Below are 19,422 nucleotides of genomic sequence, written 5' to 3'. Positions count from 1 at the left end.
AGCACCTAATTTTTGGAGGAAAGGAAGCTATGTTATTTCCCATTCCCCTTGAGAAAGGCAAATGGATGAATTGCTTTGGTCTTTGGTTGTTTCTTCTTCCCCATCTTTCACCTATTTGCCTTCAAACTTTCTCGAAAAGGTGTAATTACTGAGAAACTGCAGAGCTGAAATTGCCAAGGGATACCAGTCTGCGAAAGACAAAGCAGCAAAGACTACACGCAGCGTTATAATACCATTCTCTTACAGCAAAGTATGGTTAGAAAAATGACAGCGTGATAACAGCTTCCCAGAGTAGGGCTGCTTTCAGAGTCACCTTTAGTCATTTTGGTGACAAAAATACATTTTTACTCCTTGTTATCTCTGCAGAACACACGCAGTTAGGGGAGCCTGATCTGCACTGTGACCCAATTAGTGCATTCATCTAGTTGCACTGCTAAACCCTACATTCAGCTATGACTAGAAGATCCTAGCGAAGATGACGTGAACAACACTTGACCCCACAGAATTTATGTTCCTGATGATAAGCAGAGCTAGGCTACATTTATTTTTGCAGATCCAAGCAGAATTTGGAGGGTCATGGAAAAAAGCATTCTAAATTGGACATATTTGAGAAATACTGAGTCACAAGCCTCAAGCTGCACAAGGTCATTTTTGCAGTTTCTTTTTTCTAAGCAAAACCTAGATTTTATTATATAAAGCAGTGTTGGCAACATGAAGAACATGCAGTCTTTTTTAGCAAAGCCCTTTGCAGCATGAATATAGCTTTGGTCTTACAGAAGCTTGCAGATCCTAATGCTTCTATTTTAAGAAGAAAATTGGTTTCATATTGCAAAATATTTAATGAATTTCCTGTTAAAATGAAATGAAACGACAAAGTAGTTATACAATTTTACTAGTTTATATTTCAATTCATAAAGTATACACACTGCAACTATGCTACCACAATGTCCACGCATCTAATATTGATGGAGTTACAGGTTTTGTTTTGTTTTGGTATTAAACAATAGAGATAATGTATGCAGTTAAGGAAAAAAGCTTGGACATAGCATGTTCTATTCTGTAGTTACAGAGTACATTAGCTAGCATTAGTACAGTAAACAAGAAAAAGGTAGAAATACAAAATAAACCAAATATCTTTATATACAAACCAGTGCCTCTTATTGTTACCAGCTTATACTCACACTGCACACAAAATTTATCCACTGATGCAATAGATACTTCAGCATAACACAAACCATTATAAATTAAAAAAATTACAAGGTGCAAACTCCATTCTACAGCTTTCTGGTGAGAACTCAAGACAATCCAAAGAATAAGAAATCCAATCACGTTTAGCACCTATTAGTGCAACTGCATCGAGCGTGGAAAATGACCTACACAACCTCTGAACATGTTAACAGGGAAGCCAGTTGGACAGCTATAGATGCTCGCAGCTACACTCACGCAGTGATTTTTGCCTCATATATATCTCAGTTTATTGTTTCTTTGTCCCATTCATACCTATGTGCAAAACTAAATCCTGGAAGCTTTCTCAGAGCTTCACAGAAGGCCTGCTACAGCCAGTTAAAAACAAAACAAAACATCAACAACAACAAAACAACAAAAACAAAACAAAAAAACGGACAAAAAAACAAACAAAAAGACTTAATTGTCAGACCATCCACATAATTAGTACTTATTAGCAGTTCTGGTGTTGGGGATTTTAACGCTGTTGATATGTGGATCAAACAATATGACACAGAAGTAAAACGGAAATTTGCCAAGAATTCTGATTATTCTTGTCTAGCACTTAGACAAGGCTCCCAACCTCAGGTTGTGAATTTGTTTGGCAGTCCATGCCAAAAAAAAAAAAAAAAAAGCCCAGAGTTGCATAGAATTGATTAGTAACAGAAAGAAATGCCAAACACAGAGAGATGGATGCTGCATCTAACTAAAACAAAGTGGGGTTGCTCCGACAGGAATGCTGAAATCATCATCCCCATTCATAAAGCAAAACATGTCACCTCCTACTCTCCATATCCTACCTCTGGGGACTGCTTTCTGGCACTGATGTAGTTCTTGTTAAAGTTATCTTTTTTTTCTTTTTTTTTTCCTTTTTTTTTTTAAACTTTGTTAGTGACACTTTTCCTTTCAAATAAAATATTAAAAAAGGTTATAACTGTAAAAAAACCTATCATATGTAAACTTAACGATTAGGGTTTGGTAAGTTCTCGTACCTAGTCTGTGAAAAGCCTCCAGCCAGACCGCAGAATGGAGTGTTTCTCTGAAGAGCTTCAATCTAGCTACATCACCTGTTAAATATCAGTAGTATGAAGATCCCGTGTCTAGCAATAAAGCCATTTTTGTGTTTCCATCCTTTTTATCACTGACCTATTGAAATCCTGACATGCTGTGTTTCTATTGTATTTACATTCTGGTCCTCTCATGTCACAGAATTAAACATCTGGCCAAGGAAGGCAACAAAAGGTGTTGTGTTAAGAAGGTGTGTTTGACCGAACTGCTTTTCAACAAGTCTCTTTTCCTTGGACTCCAGTCACTGTTTTTATAGAGCTTATTGTTCTGTTGAACCATGTTTTCTTTGCAGCTTGTACTTCATTCAATGCCAGACCCAAATGGTGTTCCAAATCCTGCAAACAGAAGAGTAATTTCTTTAATTTGGTATGCATTCACAACACAAAGTTACAGGAGTTAAACTTAGAAGGATGTAGGACATCTACAATCTCTTGGCTACTGTAGAAGCTGAACAAGTCTTACATAAATTAAAAGTAATATAACAAGCAGGTAAAAAAAAAAAAGCTTTGAAAAGCAAAACAAGCCTTTGTTGTTGCCCACAGTGAAACATTCAGCTTTCTTTAGTACATGTAAATCCATTAATTCCTTCTATCTGAGAAGGAGGTGTTCCCACAAAAAGTGGACATTCTACAGACTAAGTTTTAAGTTTCTGTGAAAAGCACTAACATACCAGTTTTAGGCTAGAAGAAGAACATTGTCATATTTTACACTAGTACCTCAAATATCTGTAGTGCTTTTCATTCATGTTTTAAGAAATATGTCTAACATTTGTCACATTAGTTCTTCATTTAACATTGTGAGATAAAGAAATGCATGGTTCAGTAGTTTGTCAGAACTTGGATTTCTTCCAAGAAGCTGCAGAAGGTCAGTCAGTAAGTACTGCGCTGCAGCCAGGCAAATGTCTGGAAGTTGTGGTAGCTGGTAAATACAGTTCATGCGATTTCAGTTATTTTATCTGCATACACCAAGTTTCAGACAATATTTGGTTAAATAAGCCATACAGGAAACAGCAGGTTACAGTTTCAACCACAAGGATCTGTTCCAACCCCTCTACAACAAACACGCTTTTCTAGGAATGCAGACACACCATATACACTACAGAATAAACCCCCCAAAATATTACCTGTATTTTACATTCTGCTTCCACAAGCTGCAATTTGGTCTGGGCCAGCTCAAGCTCCATCTCCCTCAGCTGGTTTTTCAGCGTTTCCTTCTCCTCATCTGTGTCCTCATCTGAACCATCCTTGGCTGAACTAGCAACCTTCACACGGCCTTCTTTATTGAAGAACTCCCGGCAATGTTCACAGTCATCCACTTTTTGCTAAAGTAAATACCTGATTGTGAATGCTTGTACTGAAGCACTGACGATATTATCACAGCCTTTTCCTGCCTCTGCTCTGGCAGAGCAGCACAATGTGAGAGGGACCACTAATGGCCTGCAAACTCTTAACTACAGGGAGCACAGTCAAGTAGGTTGCAGCCATGCCCAGATCTGTGGGCTGTACAAACACTGCTGTATTTTTGGTAAAACTGGCTAAGATAGTGGGCTCTGTAAAAGACAGCCAGAGCAATCTCCTCCAATAAAAAATAAATAAATAAAAAAGACCCCTCAGAACAATTAACATTTATTACTGCCCAGCATGAAAATGTAACCAATATGACATTGGAAAAAGATGACAGCTATCCATCTCTCCTCCAAGATCTCCCCCTCATAATCTTAATTCCAAAACTGTAAGTCAACAATGAATGCTCTTTCAACCATCATTTTAGTAATGAAAAATTATATTCTTTCTGTTATGATTTGGCTAAAAGACTTTAACAATGCAGACTGTGGTTCTATCTGGTCTCTTACCCGTATTTTCTCAATTTCAGCTTTATTTGCTGTTTGTTGCTTTTCCAGTCGCTCACTCAGCTGGGAACAAATCTGAAAGCAAAATTATGTTACCAGACCATTTATAAATGTACATTTTCTCCAAGATGAATGCTAAAGCACAGATAAGTGCTACAAGAATGTTAATATGGATTGTTTGAGGGCTCTGAGAAAAATCAGAAAATTGGGATACTACATTAAGCTGTCTCATTCTATACATATTCTCCTATGCCTATAGGAAAAGGTGCAGTTTCAACATCAGTTATTGGCCTTTTGTTTGGCCTTGCTAAAGGAATCCAAAAAGATTATGAAAAGCATGGCTCTTCTTATTGTCTTTGGGACAAAAGGCACCAGCCAAGACACCAAAATAGTACCAAAAAAAGTCTAAAAAAAATAAAAAGATGCATGGATTCACTCCCTTGATACCTGATGATCAGGTGCTTGAATTCTAAAGCAAAATTTTTGAAAAGAAAAGACATCTTATTTTCTTCTTAACTGCAATTACCATCAGATTGAAGAAGTGAAGATTGGAGAGCTTTTAGAATAAGCTACAACTTTGATATATGAGAGCCAGCTTGAACAATGTTAGGCTGTCATCGAGGCTGTGGTGACTGGTGATCTACAAATACCTATGTCAGGGGTAAACAGAACGGGCTATCACTATCTCAGCAAAATAAACAAAGCAAGAGCAAGTTTCCTGCTTAAAATAGCTAAAATGTCTCCTCAAATGCATGGTGGAGAAGTCTCCTAAAGTACCTGAGAAAGTCTTGGGATTAGATTGCAAAGCACATAATCATTAAGTTGTTCTTACCTGTTTGTAGTCACCAATAATAGAGCTGTTCTTTTTGATCTCCGACTCTGCTTTATCTAGTTCCCTACGACACATTTCCTTCAGCTGTAGGAAAAAAGGTAAAAGGTTTGTAAATGGTTGGTATTTCCTCCTCCTCCTTAACCTCAATACTTTTCGCACAGGGCAGTATTCTACAGGGAACAAGGGTCTATCTCACCTACATGGAAACAGGGAAAAGCTGGACTTTGGTGGCTCTCATTGCTAGAAAAATGACTAGTTTAGAGAAGAAAGTATTAAATGTACTGACAGGTGAAGTCCTATGCTGCCTCTCTGTGCAGTAATCTCTGACACAGTCTGCGCCTTCGCAATTTCAAGTTAAAAATTCATTACTCTATGAAGCACCTGACAGGAAAGCAAAGAATTCTGCTTTGCTGACGTCCTTTACACTACAGAAGAGGCACAAACATGACTTCGAACATTACGCTCTTCCCACGCTTGTCACTTTTTTTTCCCCCTCTCTCTGTACTGCACAGAAATGTGAAAATGACAGAAATGCCCCTAACCTGAGCTGATTCTTCTTCTAGGCGCCTCTTTTCTTCTTCTGCATCAATCAACTTCTGCTTGGTCATTAGCAGTTCCTTATTTAGAGCATCTGCCTTCTCCTCCGCCTGAAACACAGAGAAGTTTACAGCACTAAAGAGAGGCTTTCTTGCTGTGCTGATGCTGTGAGGCAGCCATGGGCGGAGGCTCCAGTAGGACCCAACCAAGAAAACAGTCTTTTAATTCTTATTAATAAAAGTCTGTTCATTGTTACTAATAACAATAGCTGGATTATTGTGGTATTATTTTTATTATAAATAAATAAACATTTAATTGTATTTATTTTTCTGAAAAAGTACCATCTGCAATGGCAAAGCAGCAATAAATTAAAATTAACAGAGTACACCACTATACTCCATCACCCCTAAAGTCTCTCTTGAATTCAGTGATTATTTTTAGCAAAACTGGAGTAGGGCTTGCTCCAAAGAAATCCAATTACAGAATTAAGCTTTGTTTTCTCATCCAAACTGGAAGCTGACCAATACATTTTGAAGACAATGAAAGGTACAAAACAGCTCACGATGCGCAAGATCAATAAACAACTATAATCAGCTTAGACCTAAGTCCAATTTGTAAGCATCCAAACTTGTAATGCAAACAGAATTCATGAAAAATGTCTCTATAATATTAAAAACACACCTCTCTGATGCCTACCAATGGATTTGATACCACCTTTGTGTCACCCAGAAAATGCATGAAAAAATTTAGCTGCCAAAATAAATGTCAGGCTCCTCTCTTTTAAGAAAAGAGATGTCCCACCAGAAAGCATACATTTTTTATTTTTTAACCTTTTTTTTATATTTAGATGTATAGCTGAAAAATCTTTTGCTCTTCATAAGCCACTCAAAACTACCTCTGCAAAGTAAGACATCTTTTTCCAGTCTTGTACACGGCAGCTCAGTACTTCCCAACAGGTGTACGAATTCTACATAAAAATAGATCAATAACTAAAATGATATATAAAATGTTCAGAGAGTAGCTGTACCATTTCCCTTCAAAGGAAGAAAGTCAGAAAGTGAATTTTAGTCCCTTAAAGTCCTGCTGATCCTTTAAAACAGATGGCAAAGGCAAAGAGAATATCCTTTCATTATACATGGTTTTTAAGGCTGTTTTAAAGTTAAAGAAAACTGGGATGGTGAGAGTCTAGCAACAGCAAAAAAATGAAGCCTATTTTCTGGTCTAGTGCAAAGGTTATTAAGGAAATTCTCATATTCCCAAATGCTTTGCTTTGATCTTTTAGGCTGCAAGATTTCAGACACACCATGAAGGTATTAGAAAAGGTGTATTAAACAATGTCCTTTGGTACTTTTCTTTCAGGACATCTGGCTAGTAGAATGAAACTTACCATTTCAGGTTCCAATTAGAAGAATTAATCAGGGTCCTAAAGTAGGATCAAACCTACCTATCTCCTCCTGGGGGATAACCTGAATGCTACCAATCGTTTACCACCTTTGAAGGCATCACTGTTACATATCCACTGGGGTATCTCAAAGATTTTGCTTAATTTTGTTCCTCTCTTAGCTCTCCATTTCAACAAATCAATATAAAAGCGTAACTGGGTTACATGTACTGAAGCAGCCACAAACAACAGCTAAAAACAGATACAAAAAGCTTCTTCAGTACATTTTATTTGCTACAGTCCACCCTCTGAGTGCAACTACCGGGCAGTCTGCGTAGCCTTCTATGAGCTATCTTTAATGAAATAAAAAAGCATAGGTAATAGGAAGTGGACATAGCAATGCTTTGTAAAAACCCTGTATGGAACATACTTCTATGATTTCCACATTTTAACATTATAGAGCAGTAGATGTAATAAACCTGAAAGTCACAAAACAAACCTCATTAAGAGCAACATTCATCCATTAGCATCAACATTTACTATGAATATTTTTCTAACAGCAAGTTTCCAGGAGACCGAGGGAAACCTTAATGTTCTCTGCAGCAGGTAACCTGAAACGCTTTAAAGCCTGTCAACTCTTGCACTATAAGATTTTTGAAAGTTATTTTCCTTTGAGATTTCTGAAATGTACTTATCTCAGTACAGAACGAAAATGCCAAACTCCAAGTACTTGAACTCTTCTCTTCATGCCTCTGAGCAGATAGACCAAACGTGTTCTAGCCTACTACATGCAATACAAATGCCAGTATCTTTCTGCCTCTGCATGTCTTGTAAAAAAGCATAACCTGATAAACTCTCTCCCAGACATGACTATGTAAAGAAGGGAATGGGAGAGCAAGCTTAAAAAAAACAAAACCTACAACAAAGCAAACCTGAAGCTTCCTGAGAGCTCTACTGATACGGGAGACAACCACTGACAGTGAGTTCAACATGGGCAGATTTCAACAAGCCAAACCCAAACCACAGTAGCTTTTTCAGAGTTGCCTGAGGTATCTAAGAGCCAGACAGACTCAGGCTTTCAAGTTTATTAGCTACTTTAGAAAAGCCCATCTCCTGTGAGATCATACACATTAAAATATCAGTTGAGGGAAAACAGAACACATGCTATTATTTTTTGTAGCAATTCAAAGACTTGGCTCCTGCTATACTTTCTTTCAACATACATATAGCAGAAAGTAATTACTCAAGTACAGGTTTAGAACCTGTCTTCTTCCTCAAATTACACTGAATGCTTTTCAGAGCAATCAGTATTTCAGTCAGAGGTCCTGTTTCTTGTGGATATCTGACACAGGTCTATATATCACTGTTCTGCAGTAGGAACATGGAGGAGGAAAGAATCCTATCCCACCCAAATCAATACTATCACATTCTGCAGCGCATCAGATACCCTGTAAACATGCCCCCCCCCACCATGTAATGTGAAAAACTGCACCTGCTCAGCCTATGGACCTGACAGGACTACAAGTAGCCCAGTAGTCTCAGAAATAAACATAAAGGCAATCCCTAAGCTGGAAGGCAAGACATGAGTGAAGATACATCCCATAAGGCACAAAGAATAATGGATTTATCAGTCCTGTGAACAGAAAATGCAAATCTACAAAGTGTGAAAACATTCTATGATACCTTCAACAAGAGGAGTAACTAGGAATTAGCCCAGTACTTTGTCTCCACTACAGAGCATAAAAAAAGTCTTACATTGTCTAAATCTTTTCGCAGAGCAATCTTGCTGGTCACCAGTTCATGTGCAAGATCATCATTTTCTTGCTCAAGCCTCATGTTTGCTTCTTGCAGACGACGGTTTTCGCGCTATGGGGAAAAAAAAAAAGAAGTCAAGAAAAAAGTCTTACCAGGTATTTGTCTATAAAACACAATGCCTACAGTGCCTGAACACAAAAGCTACCTTATATCTCAAGTATTGAAAGAGAACTCTACCTGCATTAAATTCATTGAGGACAAAAGCAGCTAGCCATATTGTTAATATAAATTAAATGTAACTCATCTATTACTTGTTTTCCCGGAGAACTGGTTTTGAAGAATGCAATGATAGGGGTGTCTTTCTGCCATCAATATCTTGCAAGGAGGTTCCTACAAAAACTGATTTTCTTGGCTGAAAATAAAATTTGCATGCTAGAAAAAGGTGAGAGAGGATGGTCCTGGGAAGACCACTCTATATTCTCCTGATACAATTTCCAGCACACAGACAGATGTTAAAGTTTATATACAACTTTTCAGCTTAAAATATATAAACGTATGTATGTGTGTTGATGTGTTATGTATAAGCATACAAAATTATATATAAAATATATTCCTATTTTTTTTGCAAAACAAGTATTTATAAAATTATATACTTACCACAACATACATCATTTAAAATCAGGGAGAGGAGTAAAGGCAAAGATTATAATCAACGGAAAATAGAGTTATAATCAACTAGGAGTTTTCTTTCTGTTCCTGATATTTGGCACAATCAGCACATTATATAAGTGCCAAAACCTGGCTCTAGTGAAACAGTTCTATAAGCCCAAATAAAAATTCACACTATTCCTTTTTCCACTGAGAAGCTGGGCTCACAAGAACCCTGCCACAATTAACACTGCCAATACAAAGAAGTGTACTTGATGTTCATGTAGTCTATTTTCCTGCTACATCAAAAACTGGTCACAAAACAAAGAAAACAGCTTAAAGGAGAAAAAGACGAAGTAGGAACTTCCTGCAGGTATTCTGTGTTAAAACAGATGGCAGTAAGTAGGCATTACCTCAAATCTTTCTATAGGATCCTCCTGTTGAGCTTGCTGCTCTCTCATGGTATGATATTCCTTTTCATATTTCTTCAGCTTCTTCTGGCTAATCTAAATTAAAGCAGCCCATTAGTTCCTGTCCAGAACATCAGTAAAAGAACACACAATTCACAAAGGGTTATGGTACAAGCTTTGGGCAACTCCTGCCTTCTACAAAACACAGCTAACATGTTCACTCAAATTTTGAGTGTCAAACCATTAGACATAGCCAAAAATTCTATTCCACTCAATAGAATCACAGAAGTATTCCTTTCTCTTATCCTTTTGTGAAACAGAAAAGTTTTTAACGGGATCCATTAGAGCATTCTACCCAAATTTTCCTTGGTACTTTACAGCTATTTGATGCTCCAAATACTACAGTGGCTTAGCAAAACAGTTTGCTTTGAGGCTTGTGTGTTTAATTTCTGACTTAGCATGGTGGCGAGGTTTCTTCAGCTGCTTTTTCAGCTGCAACATTCATCATCATGCAGAAATGTTTGCTTTACTTTGCATGAGGCTGCAAATGCTGAAAGGGCAAGCGCAGGCTCAGCTGACTTTTCTGCTAGTGTTGCTCAAGCCCAGTAGAAAATAATCGAGTCCTAAAGTTGTCTAGGTGTTTTAGGCAAGCAGCAACACCTCAGAAGCATATATGCTCTGTCCCCTGCTGCTCTGGGATTCGGAAGACAGGAATTCTGTTCTTATCTCTGACAGACTGCACAACACTAGGCAAGTGACTCCCTCAGGGTCCCAGTTGCCCTTTCTGTGAGAAGGGAGAGAAAGGTGGTGTTAAATTCAGTGTTTTGTGCACATTGTCCAAGTCCTACAGGGACAGAGAACATGAGATCTACAACAGATCGTGACCAACCTATTTCCGGGGGTCCGCAGCCAGGTGCGCCGTACACCAACATGGTTTAGCAGTACAGGCTATGCTCACACTGCTGCAAGCATTTCACATGCAACGCAGCACCCATCTAAATTAAATTGCTAGTAAGAAAAGCTGCTGAGCCTTTATTGTTATCTTACTAAACCAGGAAAATTGAACAGCTATGGATACATTTTCCTCTTAAAAAAAGGTTTTGTCTGAGAAACATATTAAACAAACTTTCCATGCATAAATGGCAGACAATGGAAAGCATGCTTTAATTTCTCTTATCTGTGGTTTTTATCACTAACACTCTCACTTGAAATGAGCTGTAGAAAACTGGTAGGTAGGCTCCCCCTAGTGAGAGTTGCACAGAAACATTTCACTGAATGTATTTCAGGTGACAATTTTTTGGAGAAGCCAACCCATTTAAGTGCAGTCAGTCAGCCCCATCACAAGTGCAGAAGGTATTCTTACTAAGCAGCCCAGACAAATACTGAGAGTATTAACCCTACTGACAATACAGCCAGTGACTTCAGGAGATTATTTCACTGCTCTGCTGAAACGCTGCCCGAATTGTTGGGTTTCATACACCAAACCTCAAGCTGTGTAAAGGTTAGCTCTTGAAAGTGAGGCATCCAGCTGTGCAAGAGGAAGAGAAGGAAGTCCCACCACTATAATTTCATCCTCTACTTTTCTGAGTGCATTAAACCAGTTTTGCCTCTAGATACTAATAATGAGGTGATCAGGAGAACATTTGCTGTTGTCACCAGTTCCTGACTCTGGAGCCCTAGAGGAAGCCGCGTTCTGGGAGTCAGCAAGGCCTTTGGGTGTGCGTGGTGACGGAAGGCAGAAATGAACGCTGGAGTCCCACCGGTTCTCCAGGGGCACAGAAGGCAGCAGTAACTCTGTTAACATTTGACTGCACCACTGAGGAGTGACTTTAAGAAATTAGTGTTGTCTCAAGCTCATCATTTACTGACCTCCTTTTCAGCAGAATGCTGTTGCAATCACAATGCCTTTGCCAAGCTACTTCTCCCTTCCTATAAATGATTTATTTTGACATCAGACCCTTTTCTGCTCAAAAACACTTCCAGACACAGAGCTGACAATTTCTACTGACAGCAAAGGACTTGTATTTTAGGTCAAAGAAGGCGATTACGTGCAGCACTCCAACCAGAGGCAACAAACATGGATGAGATACAGAAGTGTGCAGCATCTGTGCAGAGCCTGCACAGAGTAGTACAGCCTGCACTTTCTCCATAACTTTCCATTTAATCCCCTGAAAACATGAAGCACTCAAGAAAGCAGTGTACAACCTTGACTGTTTGCCTTAACTACTTCACACAGCACTGAGAACGAAGGGAAATTTGGCAGTGTGGGAAGAGGAACAAGTTATTTGGAAACATGAAAAGCAAATGCACCCATTACACATGATCTTAACCAGATGTATATGCAATGTCTAATCTGTGGCTAACATCAAATGATTGGATGAGCTGAAACAGCTTGCTTCTTGATTATTTGCTAATTTCTACACTAGTGTCATGTAAGACATGCTTGAATTGTATGGAGAATATTGCTACTACTACAGGATGTCTTGAATGTTAACATACTAGGGAAGATGTGTACTTATAAACTGATGCTACAAAAGAATTTCTCCAGTGAATTTTAAGAAATATAAAAATAAAAAAAATTGAATCATACCAGTATACTTGACCAAAAGTTGATCTATGTGAAACTATAAAGAAAGAATCACACCTTCCTTAAAATATACAAAATAAATTACCAAAGTTCCATTTTAGAACTCAATCATCCCATCTATAAAGAGGAAACGATACATTTCTTACAGTAACTTCATTCTGAAGTTCCATTTTAAGGGCCTATTCCAAAACGCCAATATAAAGCTTTAGTTAGAATATTTATTGACTATAAAAGCAATTGACTTTCAGCTACAAGATAATGCAATACTTGATGTATGTAACTAAAGTCTTAATGTCAAAGGCTAGAACTTTTATTTCATGTAGTTATACTTAATAAATAGGGCTTAATGGGCAACTGAAAAGTAACAAAAAACATCAAACAAAAAAACTCCACTGCGTACCTCAGCAATTCAAACACACAAGGAAGCCCACAGAGCTCTCTGAATAAATTATCTCAGAAAACAGGAACTACTGAGATTAATTCATTTATAGAGAGAAAATTTCTGGGACAACATCTCTCCAGTCTATAGTACATACTGAACTTTAGTTTCTATTCTGTTCAAAAGAAGGCTCCTATAAAGATCAGAAATGACATATTTTACTATGAAACATGATTTCTGTTCTTTAAGTCAGAAGGCTAATCATTCTCAATATTTTATTACAGTATCACGTGTGCCCAATTAAAAATAGCCACACTCTGAAAGATAACATTTTGTTTGTGCATTATATACTCTGTTTTAAATAAAACCTCCCCCCTTCTTCTCAGTTACAGATACTACCCTTTTTGTGCCTACTACTAGATGGGAATTTCAAAGAACTGCAGCTGTGTCAGTATTTTATTTTAGTGCCATTAGCGATGTTTTTGTTGTTGTTATGTTCGTTTTTTTGTTTAAGTCTGATTTTAGTAGCACTAAATATTGCTCTCTGAAAGCCAGTCTCTCTTATTTCTCCAAGTGGGCCTATATCACTGAAAATCTCACAGCTTTACTGTATTTCATTGCAAAGAATCTGCAATTATTTTCATTTGGACAAACAAATTGTAAAGTTACATATGGAGACTGAAACTGTACCCATTCAAGACATGGTCACAGTTGCTATCACCACATCTTTACCTTCATATTACAGGCTAATTCCATCAGCTTTTTTGCATTTTCCTCTGAACGGTATCTCTTGGGCAGCTGTACACGGAAGAATTTTAAAGCCCCTTCAAAGTCAGTCAGTAACAGATCATCCTTGGTAGTCTAGAGACAAGGAAAGAAGACCCAGTAGTTGCAAAGCAGATTTTGAACGAATACTGAATTCCCAGAGACAACGCAACAACAGTTTTGTAAAGCTCCCAAGAAGATATTTACTTTTTAACCTTCTAAAAACTTTTTGTGTCTATTTCTGCAACCTTCTATTTCCCTGCCACCCCATCCCCCAAAAGCACTCTGTTGCACTCAGTAAAGCAGACAACAGCATATGTAATACAGGAAGTTTTTAGCTTTAAAATATATATAATAATTATTATTATTATTAAATAGTTTTTAATAAGCATCTTAAATTTTGATAATGTGCATGATGAAGTATAAAATACTTTAAAAATGGGATACTCACTTTTAATAATCCCAGCGCAACATTAAAAATAACACTTATTCCCTAAAGAGAAAAATAATGAGAAAATAAATTCATTTCTCAGTATTTACAATCCTAGTTATTAAATTATTTGGTGGGTTTTGTTGTTTGTCTAGTTTTTGTGAAGTTGAGAACCAGGATACAAGTTTACACTTGTAGGTAACTACAGGTACTACATTAAATCAAAGGCCCAGAGGATGACTTTGCAAAAAATGAGGAAGGTATTTTTACTGGATTGCCATTATGTGATAGCAAACCAATCTTTCAACACAGGTTTTACTATTTCCTTAGTAGTTCGAAACTCCAGAATGATAAAGCACTGTACTTTATTTTTTAATGACTAGTTGGTCAGCTCAAGGTCATTTAATTTTCATATAGCAACTTCAGAAAACACTGGAGTCAAACGCAGCAATATATGCATGAATATATCAATTTCTGGTATTCAAAAGTTGGAATAATTCTTTTAATGACAAAGAAAGTGACTCACTTTAGGACAGAGTCCTACGTCATCTAACCTTTGCCACTACGTTTTAGAAGTGCTTTATTTAAATTGCCCAATTAATTATGAAAAGTCAACAGTAGCATGCAACTTAGGTGGTACCTTCAAAAATCAAGACACACTGCTGGTATTGTTTCAAGATTGTCTTTCACTTCCCCAATGAATTATTTTTTCACTATTATTTTTAAATGACAAAAAAACCCCTAAACCTTCACTAGGAACACATTTACTATTTATTAATTTAAAATGTGTTTCTAAACAAATAAAACTGATTTTCTAGATACCATCTGTTACTTCCTATTTCATTGGCACATGGACAAATCAAGCAGCAGACAGATAACAGCGGAAGGGTAGAAACATTGACCAGGAGGTTTATGAATGCTGAAACCCTTCCGTGTAGGAAATGCAGACAAACTGTGCCACTTCACAGCAGCAACTGCAGATCTGGTGAAGAATGCATGAATAATGTTAATCAGCAAGTAAAAAAGTAAATCATTAGTTAACTCAGGGATGCTTCAGTACAAAATGTGAATTGTTCATATATTTTAATAAGCTCCAACTGAAACTACACTACTTACCAACATATCAGCAAATATACTGTTTTAAACATGATTATGTACAAAATCTCAAAGTAAAGAATTTGCTTTCCTCCTTATATGCTGGGAAGTATAAAGAGACTTCAAGTCTCCTGGAAAAAGAGCTCCAAGCTTGTGAGATTACCAGCACAGAAGTTAGCTGAGCAATTTTATATGCAATGGCCTTCTTTCAACAGTGTTCTACAAAAAACATTATCATGTATAATACAATTTAACAACCAAAGAAATTTGGAATCTTTCATCCACATATTCGTAAATTAATTTCCATCCCATGAGCACTGTATGGAATTATACATACAGATTAAACAGTATTCCATGAAATGCAATTTTATAATCACATATGTTCCCAGTTCATACCTTTAAAATGCTGAGATCTCTTTTTCAGTGCAAAAATGTAACACTTCTACATAAAAATAAATATCACTTGCCTAGCTCTGAAAGAACAGATAGTAACAAGGACATGAACCAAGATAGTAAAAAACTGTCAAAAGTTACTAGTAGTACAAATCTCCAATTATAACACCTACCTCACATAAGAGTAAGTCGATAATATGGAAGACCATGTAGAGAGGGAATTTTGCAGTGAACAATGTAAGGAACCACTGGGAAGCATACATGTGTGCTTCAAGGCTAATGTCCAGAAAGTGGTTATAGAGATCAGGAATGTATTCCTAAGAATAATATTACAAAAAAAAAGTTAATTTACAGTATTTTGGAGCATTAGATAAAATCCCAAAGTAACAGAAGTTGGGTAGAGCCCTTACAGTGACAATCAGTGCAGATAGGCAGGCTTCTGTATCTACTCGTGCCTGACAAGCCAGCTGTCTGACATGTTAAAGAACCTTGCAAGGATGCTGAAGGCATGTCCCAGTGCAGATGCTCACTGTATTATATGCACAATGAGCCCAGTCTCCAAGCTCTCACCCTAGCAAGAAACCCAGACAGGAGATGTGCTGACCCTGCAAAGCCACTCTGCGGCGTGCCCGCAGTGAGCTCAGAAGTCACTGGCAGGACAGTCTGTACGAGCGCCACTCCAGCTGCTCACACACCTCTGCCTTCAGACTTACTGCATGCGGCCAGTGCTACCCGACGGTCTCGGGTCAGCACTCTCTAGTCTCAGAAAACCTCCAGTACGGGTAATCCTCACTCTTCATCCTTACTAAGAGGTTACAAACAGCATTCATGGGTAAAACACATTGCTGATTTTGCTAACGGTTTGAGTTGCAGGCTCTGATCCATTCAGTTCACACAAGTTTGAGCACCTACCTGCATGAGGCGCTCCAGCTGGTAAAACTTGCAGTGCAAATCTTCGAAGTTTTGTTTGAAAAGTTCCCTGAGTCCGTAATCAAACATGATTTTGACCAGAACACTGAAAGCTTGCTCTTCAGGCATCTGTGAGAGGAAAGCGTATTTATCAGAGAGCATTTAAATCTTTCATACTGGGTCCATTTGCCCTTGCTGTTTCTCCTCCCTCTTACAGAAAGGCCAAATTATTACTACTATTTAATCTGGCCCAAACCAGTTTAAAAGTAAACAAGAGTATTAACACACAAAATGAGGCCTAGCATTGGAAACTGCATTTCATTCTTATTCTGTCGAATAAACCATCTCCCAATGCCCAACTAAAAACACATCTTTCAGACATCGAGACCAAAGAAGCTTCTTGCCATATTTTTTCCGAATCATGTCAGAATCCTACGGATTTTAAACAGCCTAACTCTGTCACCTATGTAACTAAGAAAAAAGCAATATTAGATGATGTTTAACTGGATCTTTCCCTTATTTTTAACTATATATTTACCTTTTAAAATGACATTATTATATTTGATGTTTATTTTTCGGATTCCATGAATACAAGAGACCAGTAACTGCTACCAAAAGCTCTATTTATCACAACTCAGCATTGGTTTGGGAACGTTCAATATCCCTTTCCTGCCAAAAGCTGAAGAAACACTCATCATGGCTTGTCAGTGTTTAGACATTTCCCCCGAACATCAAAATTCAGTAATAGTAAAGTCTGACTTCAGGTCGATCACTTGTTCCTGTAAAGGCCAGAACATCCATCTCAAGTATTCTATTATTAATCTGCAGATGGAGTCTGTTAAAAATGAAAACTTTGCTGAGACATGCCAAACTGGTAGTGAAGGGCTCCTTTTCTGCAACACTGTCTTAATATTTATTTTCCCTAGCAGCCACACTCCAAAGACTGATTTCAAAGAGAATCAAATAAAAAGAAACTTATTTCAAATTTAACTTTTTTTAATGCATATTCCATTCCCACAGGCAATAATTATCATTAAGAAAGAATTCTAGAATAACTCATGGTCCGTTCTTGACAGCCACTCTCTCTAATGCAATGGATATTCAAAAAATGGACATAAGACAATGAAAAAGAAAAAAAAGAAGGCACATATGTTTCAGTAAAAGGGTTCAATTTTCCTATCAGAAAGTATCATCCTTCTTGATCTGTTTCAGGACAGTAGTAAAGGATTAATTGGTCATCAAGCAAATGTTTCAGATTACTGTCACAAAGAACTAAAAGGTTGCTCTGCTTAGTCATTTGCCTAACGTTTGAAAAGAATGGAGTTTACAGGATCTTTGACATCCTCCACCGACTTCATAACGTTGTGGAAAACACTACACCAAAGATCAGACTTCCTCTTCCACTGAAAACTGCAGAGAAGGCTTCATGCTCAGTTCTCACTGGTAGCAACAGGCACTAAAAATCAGCTTGGGAAAAGAAATCTCAGAGCTCTGCTGGGCTTAGGAACTGGTCAGTTTCAACTGCCCATGGCTGCAATACACACACTGATAAAAAGCAGACCTTCCTTTAAAAAAGAACAGTCTATAAATAATTTGTACAGATTTCTAATCCTCTCATATTTCCCAAGCATGAGTGAATCTAAAATTTTTGCTTCTGATTTACGGTAACCATAAATCTCTTGGCTTCTGAACACGCAAGCAATTAAAGGACATTACTCTGCCGAGGTCACTTTTAGCAACAACAATTAAGTTAAAAAAAAGTATTCTTGAGTATATTAACAAAACAAATATAAAAACTGTTTTATCCTTCAATAACCTCTAAAACCAAGAAGCACAAAGGCCTCCAATGCAGTAGTCCAAATAAAGGCAGCATTTGTAACGAATATCCCAATAAGTTTTAAACAATTTACTCTTCTCAGTCCAAAATCACATTATTATTAACCAACATTTAAGTGGATAAGCAGTCTGCAATCCCGCTAGTTCAGAAGTTACCAATGTCTGTCCCAGACATGTGGAGCAATATTTATTCTTAAGCTTAAGACAAACTGGAAAAAAACCACCACTTACATGTAGAAGCAGCACAGCAGCAAGAAACGATTGGCCTTGACAGTAGCCAATCTCTTCATCATAGACAGAATAGGCCTAAAAAAGGAATCAAAATTTACAGCATATCTGTCTTAACCTAAAAGCACAATGAGAACAAAATGCTACATTAAACACAGCTCCATGAAATTTTCATGAGGTGTTCTGGTGCCAGTGAAACGAGGGGACAACCCATGTGAAGAATCCAAGCGTGGCATGTAGCGGCAGTGGCTGATTACAGCGATGCACCAGGACTACTGCAGCCTCTCCAGGTATTTATCCGAGCGCTTTTACCTCTGACCAGCTGCTACAGGGGTGTTAGGAGATCAGATGTGGAAGATGGAGAAACACAAAAACACAAAAGAAAGGGTGCTGGAAGCTTAAAACATTCTGGTTGAGACACAAACAACAAGCTGCCCACTTGTGCTGCTAATTTCTGCCTTTTAATAAACGACTCCAGTGCATGCCTGTGGCTTTATAATATAGCTATCTCCAGTCTTAAAGACCACTGTGTATTTTTCCCCAACATCTTTGCACTTTGCTAGACTAGTGTATCTCAGATGACATCCTACAGCTTCATTGGTCATATTTTGGAAAAGTTTCACCCCCTGTTTGGATTTCAGCAGGTTTTTTCAATGCGGAGGTGTGATCTATAGAAAGGCGGTTATCCACATTTGCCCTGTTCTGATAAAAACTCTAAGATGTCTTATTCTTTCTTCAAGGCTGCATTTTGCCTGTGTTTGATGCACTCAAATCACTCAGATATTTCTGTTAGAATAACCACCTGTAGTAGTGTTGGCTGGGGAGGCCTGTCACGAACACACCTACAGGCTCCTTTCACCATCTCTAACCAACTACACTGCGATGAGCAGCCTGCCTGCTGCTATGGGGATGGGCTCTCCCAACTCTCTTTCTCTCACTGCATTTTAACCTTTACCTAAGGATCTGTTGTGTCCCTGTCTCTGCATTCCTCCTAACGGGGACAGCTTGCTCCAAATTCAACACAGTATGGCCTGTGTTTTTGTACTTCATTTGAAGGAAAAAACTACACAACTTTCAATGTGGATATAAGGAAAAA

The 19,422-nt window shown here is 37.8% G+C and overlaps 1 protein-coding gene across 2 annotated transcripts in view; it reads right to left on the bottom strand.

The window, feature by feature from the left end:
* Window positions 1-879: 879 nt before the first annotated feature.
* RABGAP1 (RAB GTPase activating protein 1) overlaps window positions 880-19,422 on the bottom strand; it is a 71,044-nt gene continuing 52,501 nt past the window's right edge. For both annotated transcript variants that reach the window (XM_083806965.1, XM_083806966.1), the window contains exons 15-26: window positions 18,330-18,404; window positions 16,266-16,391; window positions 15,527-15,670; window positions 13,887-13,928; window positions 13,403-13,531; window positions 9,708-9,800; window positions 8,647-8,757; window positions 5,516-5,620; window positions 4,974-5,057; window positions 4,145-4,216; window positions 3,416-3,613; window positions 880-2,627 (exon numbers count right to left, since the gene is read on the bottom strand). In XM_083806965.1, the coding sequence (XP_083663091.1) occupies window positions 2,505-2,627; window positions 3,416-3,613; window positions 4,145-4,216; window positions 4,974-5,057; window positions 5,516-5,620; window positions 8,647-8,757; window positions 9,708-9,800; window positions 13,403-13,531; window positions 13,887-13,928; window positions 15,527-15,670; window positions 16,266-16,391; window positions 18,330-18,404 (1,302 nt within the window). In that variant the 3' untranslated portion in view covers window positions 880-2,504. The remainder of the gene's footprint in view (window positions 2,628-3,415; window positions 3,614-4,144; window positions 4,217-4,973; window positions 5,058-5,515; window positions 5,621-8,646; window positions 8,758-9,707; window positions 9,801-13,402; window positions 13,532-13,886; window positions 13,929-15,526; window positions 15,671-16,265; window positions 16,392-18,329; window positions 18,405-19,422) is intronic.

Source organism: Anser anser, assembly GCF_964211835.1.
Source record: "Anser anser genome assembly, chromosome: 21".
Lineage (NCBI taxonomy): Eukaryota > Metazoa > Chordata > Aves > Anseriformes > Anatidae > Anser > Anser anser.
This window is presented reverse-complemented; position numbering and strand designations above follow the sequence as displayed.